Source organism: Moschus berezovskii, chromosome 12 (genome assembly GCF_049115385.1).
Source record: "Moschus berezovskii isolate FMDL1 chromosome 12, NW_MosBer_1.0, whole genome shotgun sequence".
Classification (NCBI taxonomy): Eukaryota; Metazoa; Chordata; class Mammalia; order Artiodactyla; family Moschidae; genus Moschus; species Moschus berezovskii.
Window position 1 is genome coordinate 27027491 of NC_142471.1, and position 20741 is coordinate 27048231.

Here is a 20741-nt window from a genome sequence, read left to right on the forward strand (position 1 = left end):
AATATTTACAGCAGCTTTATTTTTTATGTTTACTTATTTCGCTGTACTGGGTCTTAGTTGTGGCACGTGGGATCTTGATTGTGGCATGCGCACTCCTGAGCTTCAGCATGTGGGATCTAGTTCCGTACCAGTGAACAAACCTGGGCCCCCTGCACTGGGAGTGTACAGTCTTAGACACTGGACTACCAGATAAGTCCTTGCAGCTTTATTTTTAATAGTCAGAAACTGGAATGAGCTTAGATGTCCTTCACAGGAGAAACAGTTTATACATACCATAAAACAGTACATACATCCAGGGGAGAGGGTGTAAATCTCATGCTAGGCCACACCCATATTTGCAGGTCTCCAAGGTGAACAGCCTCTGGCATACATAACATACTACTCAGCAGTAAGAAGGAATGAATAAAAAGAATGAACTATAGATACATGTAACGAGAGGTGGGCGTGGTTATAAAAAGATAAAACCAGGGGTCTTTGTGATATTAGAAGTGTTGGGTATCTTGTAGGATACAGGAGCCTACACAGGTTATTATACAGAAAAACACATCATACAGATGAGTACAAGTGAAACTGGGAAGTCTGAGGAAGACAGGATGACTATCAGGGCCATATCCTGGTTGTATGATTATACTGTAGTTTTACAAACTCTTACCTTTGGGGGGAAAGGTATTGAGAAAGTCTCTGTATTACTTCTTAACAACCGCATGTGAATTTATGATCTCAAAGAAATTTCAATTAAAACAATCTGAATGCTTAATAATGCCTTTACACAAATTGCATCTCTTTTACAAACGAGGGAGCTGGAGTTGGGTGTTTGGTACCTGACCTGAGATTATAGAGCTAAGTAAGTAGATGATATAGGATTAAAAACTCAGGTCTGCAGAGCTCCGAAGTTCACAAATTTAATCATAGAACTATTCTGACTGATGGCTCACAATGAGACTAGGTAAGAGCAGAGTATCAAGAACTACTGTAAATATAAGGGATTTCATTTTCAGGTGCCTAAAAAAGTCAGTTTTTAGTCTAATAAAACTGAATTATAAGATCAGTCATAGAAAGCAAATACCAAACAGCACCCAAGCCTGCTCGGTAGTGTTAGGTTTCAGATTAAAATAAAAATATCATAAACCAAGTTGAAACAAAATAATTTTTATTCCCTAACCCATGGCAAACATATACATCCAATATATACTTATCTTGCATACTCAGTCACAGATGACTTCCAAACTACCACCGCCTTGATATTTAAGCAGGAACTAAAAGTTACCTTAGTTGACATGACAAATGCTCTTAGATGGATAACATATGAATATATTAGATTGGTGACAGCAAAATCTGACTGATTAGTTCTATAAACTTAAAGCTTGAAAAAGCTACTACTTTCACATCTAACACTTTCCGACAAGTAGGATGCAGCAATTTATCAGCTTGTATTCCAGAGAAATTTCCTTAGTTTTTCTGGTGATGGAACCACTTATCCACTGTAGTCAGGAAAAAGAAAAACAAATTAGAATCCCTGTTAAGAATCAAAATTACACCCAACATATAACAGTGAATAATATACTTGCTTTAATAATCCTGCTATGGATTACATTAAAACAAATCTACATACATGCATAGCTTCACTAAAATACCAAAACAGGTAATTTATCAGTGTTTTGTTTTGGGCTTCCTTATTCTTCTAGAGAAGGAAATGGCAACCCACTCCAGTATTCTTGCTTGGGAAATCCCATGGACAGAGGAGCCTGGTGGGCTACAGTCCATGGGGTTGCAGAGTCGGACACAACTGGGCAACTAAACCTTGCTCTTGATGGCTGATCCTACAGATAGGCAGTTCGCACCAGAAGAACCTTACAGAGAATTCTACTATCTGAAGATGGAAAGAACTGTTTTCTGGGTGAATCAGCCTGCGGCCAGAAGGGGATGCAGAGCCCAGCCTGCTCCAGCCTCTAGGAGGCATCTATCAGGAACTCAGAGAACAGTGGGTCATGATTTGGAAACTGCTGTCACGGGGCTGGCACTAAAGGTGGTGCGTACAGCCATCTTTTTCCCACACACGCCTCAAAACACCAAGAACGCTGCTTCTCCCCATTCTCCTCTTTCTCTGTATGTATGTGGGATGTATCTATAGATATACATGTAGTTTTCCCACACATATGCATGATGTTTAATGTAATTTTACTAGAATATAGATCTTACCATCTGTTGGTATTGTGCAGACAGATTCACATGGTGGTGGTAACTAAAATACAATATTAAAATGTATTAGTCTAAACGGAGAAGGCAATGGCAAGCCACTCCAGTACTCTTGCCTAGAAAACCCCATGGATGGAGGAGCTTGGTGGGCTGCAGTCCATGGGGTCGCTAAGGGTCGGACACGACTGAGCGACTTCACTTTCACTTTTCACTTTCACACATTGGAGAAGGAAATGGCAACCCACTCCAGTGTTCTTGCCTGGAGAATCCCAGGGAAAGGGGAGCCTGGTGGGCTTCCGTCTATGGGGTCACACAGAGTCGGACACGACTGAAGTGACTTAGCAGCAGCAGCAAACCCAGAAAAAGAATAAGCTAAAAAAGTATATTGACAGAAAGGGTAAAAGGAATGTGAACAGAAGACAACTATCTCAAATTTTAAGTTCCAATAATTTACACCAGATGGGAACAATGCAAAGTTTGCTCTACCGCTAAGAAATGCTAACAAATTCAAAACCTCCTGGCTTTTAATGACACACAGGAGAATAATGAAAACATTTTTTTGAAATAATTAAAAAAACCAACATATGTATATATAGACTTTATATATACATACATATATATAAAATGTAGGCAGAATGTTCTTATTGAAAAGTAATGGTTGTTAACCAATGGCTTTCCCCTTCTAATTTATCTCAACCTTGTCAAAATTTATATACAAATAAAAATAAACCTAAATGTACTGGCTTCATCATTAAATTGTCTTTTTCCTTTGTACTACCTTGTTTACAAGTCAGTAAAGTCAGACCTCATTTTTTTGTTTTTCTCGTCTAATATTATAAATGAGAATAATTTTAGACAAGTTTCAGTCTTTAGGTTAATCAAAATCAGATTATTTCTTTGATGGATGATTTATTGCCTCACCTGAAAGTCTCTCTAGAACTACAAACCACTCTTGCAATGGTAACTGAAATTTGATGACTTTTTCCATCCTTGCTATGACCAAGCCACGTAAGTTCCCATTGGTACTCTTGTGAAAAATGGCTTATGATAAGTACCCAGGCACTTGGGTTATTTAGAACATTCTGGAGTCACTCTGAGTCTTACAAACTGTCCTACCTTGCTATCTGCCCAGGTTAGGGTTGGCTAGCTTTCTCCTCAGGTTTCCCTCAGTCCAACATATACTTGAGTTTATGGTTTATAATTTTAAGACCTCACACCGTAACAGATGTACAGGACATACTCAAGTATTTATTGAACGTACTTTCCCTCCCCATTCAATACCATACTTTCTGGCCGCTGAGTGTGTTTTTTTTCCAGGAAACCTTTACTTACAGCATCCACAATAGCTTTGGCAGCATCAGGATCACACTGGAAGGGGCTCTCAGACACCGTGGTGTTCATGCTGTTACACAAAGGGAAAGTGTCACACTAACAAAAACTTCTCTCATTAAAACTCATGTTAAAAATCACAAGTTGAAAAAAAAAATCACAAGTTGAAGCTGGTAGGTCAGGTGAGATTCAAGTTTGGCATCGTTGAGAGATTTCTCACCTACATTAAACATTCTGGTTATTTTGGTAAGATACAGCTATTCTTAAGGTAGATTTTTTTACTCAAATACTTTAACAAATTCATATTTTAAAATCTGTGATTGAGTGCTTTGTAACTCTTTGAAAGAGCTAAGAAACACAAACTAAAATGAGAAGCCTATCTTTCCTAATTAGATAAAATGAAAAGAACACAAAAATCTGGTTTCTATCAGTGCTGACACCTGGCAGGAGCAACACCTGGTTTAATATTCCTGAAAAATAATCTGGTAAAATATGTCCATAACAAAAGAAAAAAATAAAAAAAAATTAAAAACTACCACCAAAAAAACATGTGTCCAAAACCTTTTAAAAAGCACATACACTTTAATAGACAAATTCTACCTCTCCAAACTCAGAGATTTAAACAATTATGTACAAAGATGTTCAGCATACATGATTTCACTATTGATAAGATTGAAAAGCTGGAAGTAACCAAAATATCCAACAACAGAGATGATTAAAAATGATTTATCCATCAGACAGAACAATATACCGATGGAATATTTATATTATAAAATAGTATATATTTAATGACATAACAAATGCTTGTAGTGTTAACTTTTCTAAACCACAAAACAAAATGTATATATTATATATGTGCATATGCTTAGGCGCTCAGTTGTGTCTTACTCTTTAGGACCCCATGGACTATATATAGCCCACCAAGCTCCTCTGTCCATGTGATTATCCCAGCAAGAATACTGGAGTGGGCTGCCATTTCCTACTCCAGGGGCTCTTCCCAACCCAGGGATTGAACCTATATCTCCTGTGTCTCCTGAATTAGCAGGTGCATGGATTCTTTACCACTGTGCTACCTAGGAAGTCTATATATTATACATACAATATGATTATTTTTTAAAATATACTTAAAAAGGACTGTAAAAAGAGAAAACTCTACGTGTTACTTAGAGTATCTATGGAAATACTGAGATTAAAGTGATTTTTTAAAAACTTTTTTGGTTAACTATGATTCAAAATTTCCTTCATATTGAATTATTGTATACGATTATGTGGTTATGATAAAAAATATTCTATGAAAAAAAATATTCAGCTACCTGTTAGTTAACGTGCGCTAAGGCCATTTCCATAGAAATAATAGGATACCACAAAATAGAAGTTATTAAAAGCAAAGTCTCATGATTGTACATTTGCATACAAAGGTGTGTGTATGCTCAGTTTTTCTTATGTTTGTGGAGAGACAGATGTTTTTATTTTACAAGACATTATCCCGACTTACAGAAGATTTCTGAGAATTTTCTATAGTTCTTTTCTCCCTCCAGAAAAGAAATTTATAATATAAACAGATGCCAGGGTGTGTATGTATATCTTACCTTGCATAAATGGGATCACACTATGATAAGTATACTGCTATGGACTTTGCTTTTCTCATTTAATATATTTTAGACATCATTTCATATCAGCATATAGAGAATAATGTGCCATATACTGTTGTTATATGAATTGCTTAATCATTATAATTTGGTTGTTTCTAACTTTTTTTATATTTAAAATTTTGAGATTAATGGCTGATTTACATGTTATACAGCAGAAACCAACACAACATTGTAAAGCAATTATCCTCCAATTAAAAAAAAAAGACACATAGAAACCTAGGGACTGACTACTGTCAAAGTGCCCTCACAGAGGCTGTACCCATTCAAACTCTCACAACTACATATAAATGTTGCCACTCAAGGCTATCATTTAATTTTTTTTAATTTTGCAGACCTATTGAAGGATAACACTATCTTTCTGAACTGCATTTTAAATTATAAAGTGAGGATGCACATCTTCTTATATGTAAACTTAATCTTTTCCTCTCCCTCTATTAGTATTCTTTCTTATCAATTTGAGTAAGTTATTTATAAATTAAGAAATCTAGTCCTTTGTCAGGTGTTAAGAAAAAACTGGAAGAACTGCCTCCTGATACATAAAAAAATCATAAGTAAATCTTTCTTTTCTGGATTTTGAGTCTGTCTTCTCTTTAGAAAGGTCTTCCCCTACTACAAGCTAATGAATTAAATTCACCTAGTCTTTCTCTAGAATTTTCTCACATTACAATTTATCTGTCTGGAATTAAACAGACGTAAAACAAGAGTTGCAAACTCATGCTGACAGCCAGCGCCAATTAACATGTGGGTATAAAGTAGGTGGGGTTAAGAACACTGGTTGGTGCTGGGCTACTTGTACAGGAGCACCTGCCTGGTTACAGCACCTTTCAGAAATGAAAAACATCCACAGCAGGAGGCTGGTTGCCAGTGTGCATGTAGGGAGGAAGAAAGGAATGTAAAGGGCAAGATAGAGATCCACCTTATTTTCTTCTTAAACAGGCAGTTGTTGTAAACCTCACCACCACTACCATTGTTTTTTTCGGGATTTCTGTCACTGTTCTGACATGCAGTTTTTTTTCCCAGATGAAACTGAATGTTATTCATGAATGTATGATACCTTTATATCTAACATCTTTTATATTTCTCTATAGGGTTTTAAAGTTTTCTTCTTCTGGATCCTTCAGATTTCTTTATACTTTTTTTTCTTAAATACTATTCTACATGGGATCTTTTCCTCCATTATAGTTTCTGTTATGTTCATATACAGAGCTAGCAATGTGCATATATACTCATTTTATAGTCATCCACCTTATGGAATTCTTTTTTCTAGGGTTTTCTGTGTACACAGCTGCAACAATTTGCTTCCCCTTTTCCAGTATTCCTGCATCTTATTTCTTTCTATTTACTTCATCAGATAGTATTTTCAGAACGACACTAGTTAAGTGCTAATGGAGGCCATTCTCTTATAATCTTTAAAAGAGGAAGTATATTATACTAAAAATAAGCTGGGGCCACACAGACTTGAATGCAAGTCCTCACTCCGAAACACTTACTGTGGTATGACCTTGGTTAAATTTAATCTCCCTGTATCTCTGTTGCATGCTTGGCAAATATTAACTGCTCAATCAGTATTAGATATGATTATTAGTAGTAGTTCAGTTCAGTCGCTCAGTCGTGTCCAACTCTTTGTGACCCCATGAATCACAGCACGCCAGGCCTCCCTGTCCATCACCAACTCCTGGAGTTCACTCAAACTCATGTCCATCGAGTCGGTGATGCCATCCAGCCATCTCATCCTCTGTCGTCCCCTTCTCCTCCCGCCCCCAATCCTTCCCAGCATCAGAGTCTTCTCCAGTGAGTCAACTCTTCGCATCAAGTGGCCAAAGTACTGGAATTTCAGCTTCAGCATCAGTCCTTCCAATGAACACCCAGGACTGATCTCCTTTAGAATGGACTGGTTGATCTCCCTGCAGTAGTTCAGTTCAGTTCAGTCGCTCAGTCATGTCCGACTCTCCGCAACCCCATGAATTACAGCACGCCAGGCCTCCCTGTCCATCACCAACTCCCGGAGGTCACTCAAACTCATGTCCACAGAGTCGGTGATGCCATCCAGCCATCTCATTCTCTGTTGTCCCCTTCTCCTCCTGCCCCCAACCTTTCCCAGCATCAGAGTCTTTTCCAGTGAGTCAACTCTTCGCATGAGGTGGCCAAAGTATTGCAGTTTCAGCTTCAGCATCAGTCCTTCCAATGAACACCAGGACTGATCTCCTTTAGAATGGACTGGCTGGATCTCCTTGCAGTCCAAGGGACTCTCAAGAGTCTTCTCCAGCACCACAGTTCAAAAGCATCAATTCTTCGGAGGTCAGCTTTCTTCACAGTCCAACTCTCACATAGTAGTTAATTCAGTGTGCATGGTAGATCTTGGTTTAGTTGTGCTGATCCTACATATTTACATCAGAGAATACTGAGCACCCTGATGCTAGGCAGTTTTCCCCAGTTACCCTTACAAAGCTCTTATCTCACTCTCCCCTTTATAATTTTAGTTTGTACTTATTCAGAGTATCTTTGTAGCATTTTTTACTTTCTGCAAAGAAAAAACTGTTGCTTGCTGTATTCCGGTTCTACAAGGATCAAACCGTTAGCCACTACAGTCACCTGCTGACAGTGCGTCCTGAGGGGGTTCAGGATGGAGAACAGGACAGATTTGGGTAGACTGGCCCCTAGGTAGTAAACATGAATTTCTAAGAAAAAATTTCAAATGACCCCAGATTCTTGCTTCTTCTCATACACAGAAAAGCACTGAAATCATTAACTTGAGATGCCTCTTCTTTATGATTAGCAGTCATCTTTTCATGCTTGACTACATGTTTTCCCGGCAACCAACAAAAGCTTATCTCTCTCGTGGCTCCCCCCTTACCTCTCTGCGGTAGCTCTTCAGGGCTGAGAGGCTGTCTCCTAGGCTACAGTCCTCAAATAAACTAACTCACAACCTCTACGTTGTGTGGTTTTCCTTTCAGTCTTTACTTCCTATTGATAAAACCAGTTATCTCTTTCCTAAGTGAATGTAACGGTACAATATGTTAAGGTTATTAACGTATCTGGAGTAAGCTAGTCTGCTTTGTGTGTTAAACAGGGAGAAAAGAGTTAATGCTTACCAGCTGATTCCTTTTCCATCAGTTTTCTTAGTCACTAATGCTCTCCAATAGTCATGAGTGCTTTCAATAATGTCAATTGCAAAGTTCTATAATTTAAAGAGATATTCATTAGAATCACAGAAACAAGTTCTTTCCTTTTCTAGTTTTGGACACGGTGCATGGCATGTGGAATTAGTTCCCCAACCAGGGCTAGAACCCATGGTACTTGCAGTGAACACAGAGTCTTAACCACTGGACCACCAGGGAACATCCCTGTTCTGTTCTTTTTGTCAACATTTTACCAAAGCATGATAGCTTCGTCTCTTTTGAATCATTTCGTTGCATTAAAAATGGAAGAAAACCATTTAAATGAACAAATCAACATAAAGCCTATCTTGTATCTTTAAACATCTATTTTATGGTCATATAGTCATAAGGAGCCTGGTAGGCTACAGTCCATGGGGTCGCTAAGAGTCGGACACGACTGAGCGACTTCACTTTCGCTTTTCACTTTCATTCATTGGAGAAGGAAATGGCAACCCACTCCAGTGTTCTTGCCTGGAGAATCCCAGGGATGGGGGAGCCTCGTGGGCTGCTGTCTATGGGGTCACACAGAGTCGGACACGACTGATGTGACTTAGCAGCAGCAGCAGTCTTTAGATGGTAACAATATGGTTAAATTATGTCTCAATACAGATAGGCCCAAAGCTACAGATCTGAGCGACACCTTACCTTATCTTTAAATTCTGCATTGAAAGCAAACTCATTCTCAGGTTTTCCATCTGGAACCTTGTACCTCCTAAACCAATCCACAGTAGCTTCCAGATAGCCAGGTTTCAGCCGCTTGACATCATTAATATCTAAGAAGAGAATAAGATTCTCTTCTCAGACTGCAAGATGTATATGTAATTATTTATGCATTCAATAAAAATACCAATACTCTGAAGAGCTATAGGATGGATTGTCAAAAAAGTTCAAATAATGTTAGAATATCTTTTTGAGAAGAGAACATATATACACATTAAAAGAAAATCATCTAGAGTCTTAGAATAGCTCTGACATTAAGTACTAAGAGAACAATCAGTATCACAATAATTCCTATTAAATAAGAGGAGGGAGAAATGACTGGGGGCTGCATGAGAGAATAGTTTGGCAAGCGTGTATTAACTTCCCAGGGCTCAAACCTGTGTCTCCTGCAATGCAGGCAGATTCTTTACCATTGAATCACCTGGGAAGCCCTAAGAGAAGGATGTGTGTTTCAGTTGCTCAGTCATGTCCAACTCTTTGTGATTCCATGGACTGTAGCCCTCCAGGCTCCTCTGTCTATGGGATTCTCCAGGCAAGAATACTGGAGTGAGCTGCCATTCCCTTCTCCACAGAGAAGGATAAAAGATACTAAGTTTCTGTATAATCATTATCAGTGTGGAGCCTCAATGCCATCAAACTCAAGGTTAAATGCCCAAACTGCTTTTCTATGCAAACAAATAGAAGATACAAGGTACAAAAAAAAGCCCATCAGGAAAATTGTAATTGGAAGGAGGAATATGTTCAACAACAGATTATTTATACTTCTGTAATATAAACTTAGCTTAAACCCAATTTATAATGTATATAGTTAAAGAAAATCATGCATTTTATTATCAGAGTACCACTTAAAGTAGGGAAAGTTTACAAAGTGGACTGGGAAATGTTTAAACACTGATAAATTTCAAGGAACTTATAAAAGGTATCATCTGATACAGAAATAGTTTGAAAATCCAAAATCCAAAATGTAAGTGTATGTTGTCTTCCAACAAATTTCCCATCCAATTCTATTCTTCAGGCACCAAATGCAAGTCTGACAATTCAGTTCAATAATGACAGTGACTAATGGAGTCAGGTCCCACAGTTAGAGGGCTCAGTTCCACAAGAGTGATCCCACTTCAGACACTGGTGGCAAGCTCCAAGCCATGACCACTTGCTATAAATCAGTTTCCTATAACTCTCCTTGGGTTTGATAATTTGCCAGAAAGACTCATAAAACTCAAGAAAACACTGAGCTTTATGCTTACTGGTTTAGTATAAAGGATACAGCTCAGGAACAGTCCAATGGAAGAGATGCACAGGACCCAGTACGGGGGATGGAGGGAGTGGTTCCCATGTCCTCTGGGGGCAGAGGGAGGCATGCACCCTCCCAGCACTGCAGTGTGCTCACCATCTCAGAAGCACTCCACATCTCAGGATTCCAGACGTCTCATGGAGCCTCCCTTCTCAGTCCCAGGGGTCAGTGGTTGGGGCTAAAAGGTCCCAGCCTCTAATCATTCCGTTTTTCTGTTGACTGAGCCTGTCTGAGGCTAGCTAGGGGCCCCACCTTAAGTCACCTTATTAGCACAAACTCAGGTGTAATGAAAGGGGCTCACTGTGAATAAAAGACACACTCATCACTCAGGATATTCCAAGGGATTTAGTTCTTTGCCAGAAACTAGACACAAAGATCTAACATATTTCTGTATTCTATCATAGTAAGGAAAAAATGTAAGAACTGATCAACTGTTTGACTTTTTTTGAACCAGATATTGAAAGGTATGCTGGACCCAGACTAGGGAACCCTGGACACCAGACCCAGGGGAAAAAAAAAAAAGTAGGAAAAATCTCAATTTTGGTTCCTCCTGTTGTACTTTATATATCAATTCTGTGCTGTTCCTTGGGTTCAGCCTCTAATCAGCCCACAACTATGAGCAGCAAGAAATGCTCACTTTCCTGACGCCCACAACTGGAGCAGGTGGGTGGCTGGCTGTCATGGGCTCGACAATGTCAAAGAGAATCAACATGGCCAACCTGGTCGCCTTAGTGGGTAGGCCATCCTCCCCCATGGCTCTGTGTATATTCCTCCCAAAGTTGTGGCTTGTCAAGTGCTCTCTCTGCTTAATTCTCTTTCAGTTATAACAGATGACGGACACTGCCTTACACTGCCATTTAAGGAAAGCTGTGTACTGCTTGTACCACGGGGTCAGCCACCCAAAGAAACTTTCAGGGTTCTAACAACATTGACTGCAAGGGAAATGACACCCAGAAAGTGCTGCTGATGTAATGACGGTGTGGCTGCATTAACTGTGGCCAAAGCACACTATTTTAGCATGTGTCCTATACCCCACGTCCAAGGTCAGAGAAACCCCAGTAAGATGGCAGGCACTGAAGCGGTTGTGAGGAGATAACCCATGTCCAAGGGCAAAGGAGAAGCCCCAGCAAGACACCTTGTCTAACTCAATGAAACTATGAGCCATGCTGTGTAGGGCCACCTAAGACAGACTGGTCACGGTGGAGAGTTCTGACAAAATGTGGTCCACTGGAGAAGGGAACTGCAAACCACTTCAGTATTCTTGCCTTGAGAACCCCATGAACAGTATGAAAAGGGAAAATGATAGGACACTGAAAGATGAAATCCCCAGGTCGGTAGGTGCCCAATATGCTACTGGAGATCAGTGGAGAACTAACTCCAAAAAGAATGAAGAGATGGAGCCAAAGCAAAAACAACACCCAGTTGTGGATGTGACTGGTGATGGAAGCAAGGTCTGAAGCTGTAAAGAGCAATATTGCATAGGAACCTGGAATGTTAGGTCCATGAATCAAGGCAAATTCGAAGTGGTCAAACAGGAGATAGCAAGAGTGAACGTCAACATTTTAGGAATCAGTGAACTAAATAGACTGGAATGGGTGAATTTAACTCAGATGACCATTATATCTATTAGTATGGGCAAGAATCCCTTAGAAGAAATGGAGTAGCCATCATAGTCAACAAGAGAGTCCAAAATGCAGTACTTGTATGCAATCTCAAAAACAAGAGAATGATCTCTGCTTGTTTCCAAGGCAAACCACTCAATATCACAGTAATCCAAGTCTATGCCCTGACCAGTAATACTGAAGAAGCTGAAGTTGAATGGTTCTATGAAGACCTATAAGACCTTCTAGAACTAACACCCAAAACCAAAAAACGATGTCCTTTTCATTATAGGGGACTGGAATGCAAAAGTAGGAAGTCAAGACACACCTGAGGTAACAGGCAAATTTGGCCTTGCAGTATAGAATGAAGCAGAGCAAAGACTAACAGAGTTTTGCCAAGAGAACGCACTGGTCACAGCAAACACCCTCTTCCAACAACACAAGAGAAGACTGCACATGGACATCACCAGACGGCCAACACCAAAATCAGATTGATTATATTCTTTGCAGACAAAGATGGAGAAGCTCGATACAGTCAGCAAAAGCAAGACTGGGAGCTGACTATGGCTCAGATCATGAACTCCTTATTGCCAAATTCAGATTTAAATCGAAGAAAGTAGGGAAAACCACGAGACCATTCAGGGAAAACCACGAGACCATTCAGGTATGACCTAAATCAAATCCCTAACGATTATACAGTGGAAGTGAGAAATAAATTTAAGGGACTAGATCTGACAGATAGAGTGCCTGATGAACTACGGATGAAGTTCATGACACTGTACAGGAGACAGGGAGCAAGACCATCCCCAAGAAAAAGAAATGCAAAAAAGCAAAATGGCTGACTGAGGAGGCCTTACAAGTAGCTGTGAAAAGAGAAGCAAAAAGTAAAGGAGAAAAGGAAAGATATACCCATTTGAATGCAGAGTTCCAAAGAATAGCAAGGCGAGACAAGAAAGCCTTCCTCAGGGATCAGTGCAAAGAAATAGAGGAAAACAATAGGATGGGAAAGACCAGAGATCTCTTCAAGAAAATTAGATACCATGGGAACATTTCATGCAAAGATGGGCTCGATAAAGGACAGAAATGGTATGGACCTAACAGAAGCAGAAGATATTAAGAAGAGGTGGCAAATATACACAGAAGAACTGTACAAAAAAGATCTTTATGACCCAGATAATCACGATGGTGTGATCACCCACCTAGAGTCAAACATGATGGAATGCGAAGTCAAGTGGGCCTTAGGAAGCATCACTATGAACAAAGCTAGTGGAGGTGATGAATTCCAGTTGAGCTATTTCAAATCCTAAAAGATGATGCTATGAAAGTGCTGCACTCAATATGCCAGCAAATTTGGAAAACTCAGCAGTGGCCACAGGACTGGAAAAGGTCAGTTTTCATTCCAATCCCAAAAAAGGCAATGCCAAAGAATGCTCAAACTACTGCACAATTGCACTCATCTCACACGCTAGTAAAGTCATGCTCAAAATTATCCAATACAGGCTTTAATAATACGTGAATCCTAACTTCCAGATGTTCAAGCTGGTTTCAGAAAAGGCAAATGATCCAGAGATCAAATTGCCAACATCTGTTGGATCATCGAAAAAGCAAGAGAGTTCCAGGAAAACATCTATTTCTGCTTCATTGACTATGCCAAAGCCTTTGACTGTATGGATCACAAGAAACTGTGGAAAACTCTGAAAGAGATGGGAATACCAGACCACCTGACTTGCCTCTTGAGAAACCTATATTCAAGTCAGGAAGCAACAGTTAGAACTGGACGTGGAACAACAGATTGATTCCAAATAGGAAAAGGAGTATGTCGAGGTTGTATATTGTCACCCTGCTTATTTAACTTATATGCAGAGTACATCATGAGGAACGCTGGGCTGGAAGAAGCACAAACTGGAATCAAGATTGCTGGGAGAAATATCAATAACCTCAGATATGCAGATGACACCACCCTTATGGCAGAAAGTGAAGAAGAATTAAAGAGCCTCTTGATGAAAGTGAGAGTGAAAAAGTTGGCTTAAAGCTCAACATTCAGAAAACTAAGATCATGGCATCCGGTCCCATCACTTTATGGCAAATAGATGGGGAAACAGTAGAAACAGTGAGAGACTTTATTTTGGGGGGCTCCAAAATCACTGTAGATGTTGATTGCAGCCATGAAATTAAAAGATGCTTGCTCCTTGGAAGAAAAGCTATGACCAAACTAGAAAGCTTATTAAAAATGAGAGACATTACTTTGCCAACAAAAATCAAAGCTATGGTTTTTCCAGTAGTCATGTATGGATGTGAGAGTTGGACTATAAAGAAAGCTGAGCACCAAAGAAATGATGCTTTTGAACTGTGGTGTTGGAGAAGACTCTTGAGAGTCCCTTGGACTGCAAGAAGATTAAACCAGTCCATTCTAAAGGAAGTCAGTCCTGAATATTCATGGGAAGGGCTGATGCTGAAACTCTAATACTTTGACCATCTGATGAGTGGAGCTGAAAAGACCCTGATGCTCGGAAAGATTGAAGGCAGGAGGGGAAGGGGACGACAGAGGATGAGATGGTTGGATGGCATCGCAGACTCAATGGGCATGAGTTTGAGTAAACTCTGAGAGTTGGCGATGGACAGGGAGGCCTGGCATGCTGCAGTCCATGGGGTTGCAAGGAGTCAGACACTTCTGAGTGACTGAACTGAACTCTTGTGTAAATAGCACGTGTGAAAATGGACACAGTGATCAACAGGATCGGGACTAAATGAAGGAATGCACTCTCAATGTATAAAATTTAAATAATACAGAGGTATCTGAAAGAAAAAGTCAGTCTTCATCTTTTTTTCCCATTGCACTATTAAAGGGTTGGTGTTGAGTCCTTTTTAAATGAGTTTATATATATATATGCAAATATGCACATATTTAAACATATATGAGATGGTACTCTGAAAAGTAAAGATAACAACAGAAAGGAATAATGAAAGAGTTAAATTTATAAAATTCTTAGAAGGAAACAACTTTGTGACCTTAGATTAGGCAATGGTTTCTTAAATATGATACCAAAAGCACAGCAATAAAAGAAAAAACAGGCTACATCAAACTGAAAACGGTGTACTTCAAAGGACAACATTAAGAAAACAAAAGGACAAATCCACAAAATGGAAGAAAATACAGACAAATCATATATATCTGATAAAGGTCTAGTATCCAAAACATATAAGTACTCTTATAGCTCAAAAATATGATGATACACCCCATCAGAATGGCTATACTTTACAAAGATAAATAACTAGCGCTGGCAAGGAAGTAGAAAAATTGGAACCCTTTCAGGACTGTAAGATGGTGCAGCTGCTTTGGGAAAAATCTGGCAGTTCCTCAAGGGGCTAAACATGGGACTTCCCTGGTAGCTCAGTTGATAAACAATCTGCCCACAATGCAGGAGACCCCAGTTCAATCCCTGGCTTGGGAAGATCCAGAAGAAGGAAATGGCAGCCCACCCCAGAATTCTTGCCAGGAGATTTCCATGGACAGAGAAGCCTGGTGGGCTACAGTCCATGGGGTTGCAAGAGCTGGACTTGACTTAGCAACTAAACTAACATCAAGGGGCTAAACATTAAGAGTTACCATTTCACTCAGAAACTCTACTCCTAGGTATATACACCCAGTCAGTCAGTTCAGTCGCTCAGTTGTGTTTGACTCTGCGATCCCATGGACTGCAGCACGCCAGGCTTCCCTGTCCATCACCAATTCCCGGAGCTTGCTCACCCAAGAGGATTAAAAATACGTGTCCACACAAAAACTTATACAGGAATGTTCATAGCAGCAGCGTTATTCCTGATAGCCACAAAGAACCCAGTTGTCCATCAACACATGAATGGATAAACAAAACGTGATATATATCCACACCACAGAATGTAACTCAGCCATTAAAAAAATAAGTACTGATACATGCTGCAACATGGATAAACCTAGAAAACCTAAGTAAAAAGAAACCAGACACAGGCCACGTATTTTACAATTCCATGCATATGAAATATCCAGACTAGGCAAATTCAGAGACCTAAACAGGTAAGTGATTGTCCAGGCCTCGGAGGAGGAGGAACAGGGGGTGACTAAGTACTTAAAGGTACAGAGTTTCCCTTCAGGGTGATGAGAATGTTCTGAAATAAGTGGTGATGGTTGCACAACACTGTGAATGTACTAAATACCATTGAATTCTACACTTTAAAATAGGCAAGATAGTGAATTTTATGTTAATTTTACCACCACAAAAGGGGGGAAATAAAGTACTGATGAACCCTGAAAACAGTATGCTAAGTGAAGGAAGTCAGATATCATGTGACCCCACTTATGTGAAATGTTCAGATCAAGCAGATCCATAGAGACAGGCAAGAGGTAGGTGGTTGCCAGGGCCTGAAGGGAAGGGGAGATAGGCAGTGACTGTTAACGCATGTGGGATTTTCTGTTGGAATGGTAAAAATGATCTAGAATCAGATAGTGGTGGCGGTTTGCACGTATCAAACCCACGGAATTGGAAACTTTAAAATGGTGAATTTTATGACATGTGGCATGTATATCTCAATTTTTTTATTTTTTAAAAAATAGAGCAAGCAAGTGCTAGCATGTGGAAAAGGAAAGAAGAAAACAGGAAAGACAAACTACCAGATTTCCTCTTTCCTGGAATGAAGGAGAAAGCTTACTTAGTTAACCACAGGAGTTCAGCAGCAGAAATCACAGTGCTCTGTCAAATGTTTTGCTCCTCCATCCTTTAACAGTTTGAAGGCATGGGTTTAATGAGTCTGTCATTACAGGTTAAGTCTGGCACTAGGTAAGGTTCAGACCCTACATATTTTCTTACCATTATAATTGGCTGCATCAGGATCTTCCACATTAATGGCAATGACTTTCCAGTCAGTTTCCCCTTCGTCAATCATAGCCAGAATGCCCAGAACTTTCACTCTGATAATTTCCCCTCGTGCACACACCTGTGAGTCAAAAACCACAGCTAGGTCAAAACTACAGAATCAAACTTTGGAAGAACAATTTTACTTGGTGGATAATAGGAAATGAGGAAGACGCCAAATTTCTACAAACTTAAGATGGCTTCTGTAAGCAATTTTTAAAAAGCTAAACAAGTAAATGTCCACTAATCCTATCAGAGTTGAGGGTGATTCATGTTTTTTAAACTGTCATTGCTTGTGCTGAAGAATAAGTGCTCCAGAGTTTGTTTCGAACACCTATTTTAATGCACCCTCTTTACCTTTTATTTTATAGAAGTCACTGAGTTAGGTAAGTCATACAATAAGCCTGAACTTTATGACTTAAGCAACTGAATGACAACTTTCTTTTCAGTTGCTTACTGTTTTCTTGAGGCTGGGAAAGATCATAAAGAAAATAACCATTTAAAAAAAAAGGAAAATAACCACAGTTAGAACCTTAGAGCAACTCTACTTGATAGAAGAATCCCTACCATAAACCCCCAACATGTGGGGTTATTTAACCCCCATCGGGCCAATTCACTAGTCACTCCAAATCCTGAGGCAAGGTTTGCCTTGTTGCCTCCTGGTACCCTTCATCCACTGACTCACCTACCTTTTAAAGCAATGCAGAACATGTCCAGTTCTTACACACACATGCATGTAATATACATCTTTTCCCAGGCTAGGTTTAAATTACAAATTATAATGTACAAATGCTTAGAATGGAATGGAAGCTTTTATCACCCAAGAGACATCATTACTTCATTGATACTCATATATTTTATTTACAATGCTTTTTAAAGTATGAACTTTGTAGATTTCATTGCTCTCATCTCAACACTAAAGAAAAATATTTCAGATTCTATTACCTTGCTTCCAATTTCACACACATCAATTGGGTCATTGTCACCACAACAGCCAGTGTGTTTGTCATTGTGTCCTGGGTCTTCCCAAGTCTAAAAAGAATAAAAATAAAACTTAAGAGTGTATTATTCCTGTATGTGTTAATGATAAAAGTGGATCATGCTGGCACTAAAAGATAACATCCCGTGATCGTTCTGCAAAATAGGAATCTTCAGCTATTTATTTCTCATTAAAATGAATCCTTTATTCATATCTTAACTACCACAATAACCTTAATTAAATGCTGGGCTCCTGTTAAGCACATAACGCTAAACTAAATTTAAACTTTAAAATGGATAATGATCCTATTTTAAACAGAAAAAAACCCAACTATAATAACTGAGCCAATATGCAAACACAAATGTAGACCCAGATGTTCACTTAAAAAAATGTATTCAAAAAAAACTGCTTTAGTGAACTCTTAGTACTTATTCTATTAACTAGACTTTCTTTAAAAGATGTCTCCAAGCAGAGATAGGTAGGTGGTAATATCAAGATGGAAATGACATGTGCTGATGGCAAAAATGTCATCACCGGTCAGGATCAAGAATGAGAAGCTTAATCAGGATGTGCTGAAAATTTAAATCACTGGGTTTTTTTCCTCCTAAACTGTGAGACAGAGTCCTCACAGGGCACGGCACAGGGGAAAGGATGGGTTGTGCTTGTCAGGAAGTTCAGTTTGAAGTGCAGCTGCTGCTTTGGTTCTTTTCCCTCCCAACCCAGAACATATTTCTTGGATTTGTTTGCTTACTCAGCTGGAGTAAAGGCAGGGAGATAAAAGTGATAGGGAAAAGGAGACTAGACCCAAGAAAACCAAATTCAACCTACAGAAGAGTGAAGTATTTCGGCAATGTTTTCCCAGAGGGACGATGTTTCATGGCTAAACAGTAAATCAACTGAAGCAAAGGTGAAGTGCTGTACTTAGACTTGGTGATCAGAGAAGGAAATGGCAACCCACTCCAGTGTTCTTGCCTGAAGAATCCCAGGGACAGGGGAGCCTGGTGGGCTGCCGTCTATGGGGTCATACAGAGTCAGACACGACTGAAGCGACTTAGTAGCAGCAGCAGCAGCAGACTTGGTGATTACCTCACAAGCTAGATGGGGCTTCTCTTGTGGCTCAGCTGTTAAAGAATCTGCCTGTAATGCGGGAGACCTGGGTTCAATCCCTTGGTTGGGAAGATCCTCTGGAGAAGGAAACAGCTACCCACTCCAGTATTCTGGACTGGAGAATTCCATGGACTGGATAGTCCATGGGATCGCAAAGAGTCGGACACGACTGAGCAACTTTCACTTCACAAGCTAGATGGGTTTGCCCTATGTTTTAGTAACTTATAGGTTTTTCACAGTAGATTCCACTTAGTAGACTTAATGATTAATAAAAACAAACTATCAGCAGGAAGAAAATAAACTGAATATTTAGAAATCTTAAGTGTCACAGTGTTGGTTCCAGAATTCAGTATACATTACTCAATGTAATGTATACTGAATTCTAGTGATTCTTTATTCAAATATGAAATAAGAGCCTATACACACTGCTATTGTGCTAGGGATAAATTGGTAAACAATGCAGATCCCCTCACCTCAAAAGGGTGACTGTTTAGGAAAACAGAACTCCATTATTACTCTACCACAAAGAAGGAGAAACGTGGATGATAGAGATAAAAGTCAACAGCTGTGAGAACTTACAGGTGCCAGGTTCTAAGTGCTTGATTCCTCAAACAGCCACATGAGCTATCTACTCAGAATATTTCAAGGGGGAATATTACCATCTCAGGGAGGAAGAAGCAGAAGCAAATTAGAAAATCTAGAAAGTGGCAGACTTAGGATTTGTACCTCTTCTAGGTGGTGCAAAAAAATCAGTGCTTTTAAGCTCTAGTTTCTCAATAGATCTGCTACTCAATCTGTAATGAAAGAATCTGTGTAGTTTATAACCAGTCCATGTTAAAAAAAAAAATAGATATTTCAGAGAAGAACAAACTTTCAAATGTGAAATAATTACCTTTTAGTTTATCTTGAAAATAAGTTATTTAAGGAAGTATTAAAATGAGTTAATTACCCCCTATGTTTTTATAACCTACTATAGGAAAGACTTTTTGTACGTATTAAGGAGTCGGACACGACTGAGCGACTGAACTGAACTACTCCTTGAAAGGAAAGTTATGACCAACCTAGACAGCATATTAAAAAGCAGAGACATTACTTTGCCAACAAAGGTCCATCTAGTCAAGGCTATGATTTTTCCAGTGGTCATGTATGGATGTGAGACTTGGACTGTGAAGAAAGCTGATCGCCGAAGAATTGATGCTTTTGAACTGTGGTGTTGGAGAAGACTCTTGAGAGTCCCTTGGACTACAAGGAGATCCAACCAGTCTGATGTTGAAGCTGAAACTCCAATACTTTGGCCATCTGATGCAAAGAACTAACTCATTTGAAAAGACCCTGATGCTGGGAAAGATGGAAGGGGGAAGAAGGGGACAACAGAGGGTGAGATGGTTGGAAGGCATCACCAACTCAATGGACATGAGTTTGGGTGGACTCCAGGAGTTGGTGATGCACAGGGAGGCCTGGCGTACTGCAGTTGATGGGTTGCAAAGAGTTGGACGTGACTGAGCGACTGAAGTCTTTTTTTAAAATTTTTGTAAGCTAAGCTGAAAATTACATTTCTCACAACTGCACAGAGACAGACCTGAGGGATGGCACCGTAGTTCCAAATATATCCTTTATAAGGGAACAGATTTGCAACATAACGGAGTTTTCCTTTCTTCACATCTTGTTTAATTGGGTTTAAAGGGTCCTTTGTAGCAATCTGAAACAAAAAATTTCAAATCATTGTATATTTGTTTGTGAAATACTATTAAAATAGGTATTTAAAGAATTATGAAATAGGCATCCCCTAGTTCCACTTTCATGATATATTTTACCCCGAACA

General features: G+C 39.4%; 1 protein-coding gene across 1 annotated transcript in view; it reads right to left on the bottom strand.

Annotated features, from left to right (window-relative positions):
• Window positions 1-1133: 1133 nt before the first annotated feature.
• The window catches only part of PPA1 (inorganic pyrophosphatase 1), a 38055-nt gene continuing 18447 nt past the window's right edge, over window positions 1134-20741 (bottom strand). Inside the window, exons 4-11 of the mRNA XM_055425550.2 lie at window positions 20499-20618; window positions 17779-17865; window positions 16789-16915; window positions 8981-9108; window positions 8270-8355; window positions 3529-3598; window positions 2200-2242; window positions 1134-1481 (exon numbers count right to left, since the gene is read on the bottom strand). Of these exons, the coding sequence (XP_055281525.2) occupies window positions 1450-1481; window positions 2200-2242; window positions 3529-3598; window positions 8270-8355; window positions 8981-9108; window positions 16789-16915; window positions 17779-17865; window positions 20499-20618 (693 nt within the window). The 3' untranslated portion in view covers window positions 1134-1449. The remainder of the gene's footprint in view (window positions 1482-2199; window positions 2243-3528; window positions 3599-8269; window positions 8356-8980; window positions 9109-16788; window positions 16916-17778; window positions 17866-20498; window positions 20619-20741) is intronic.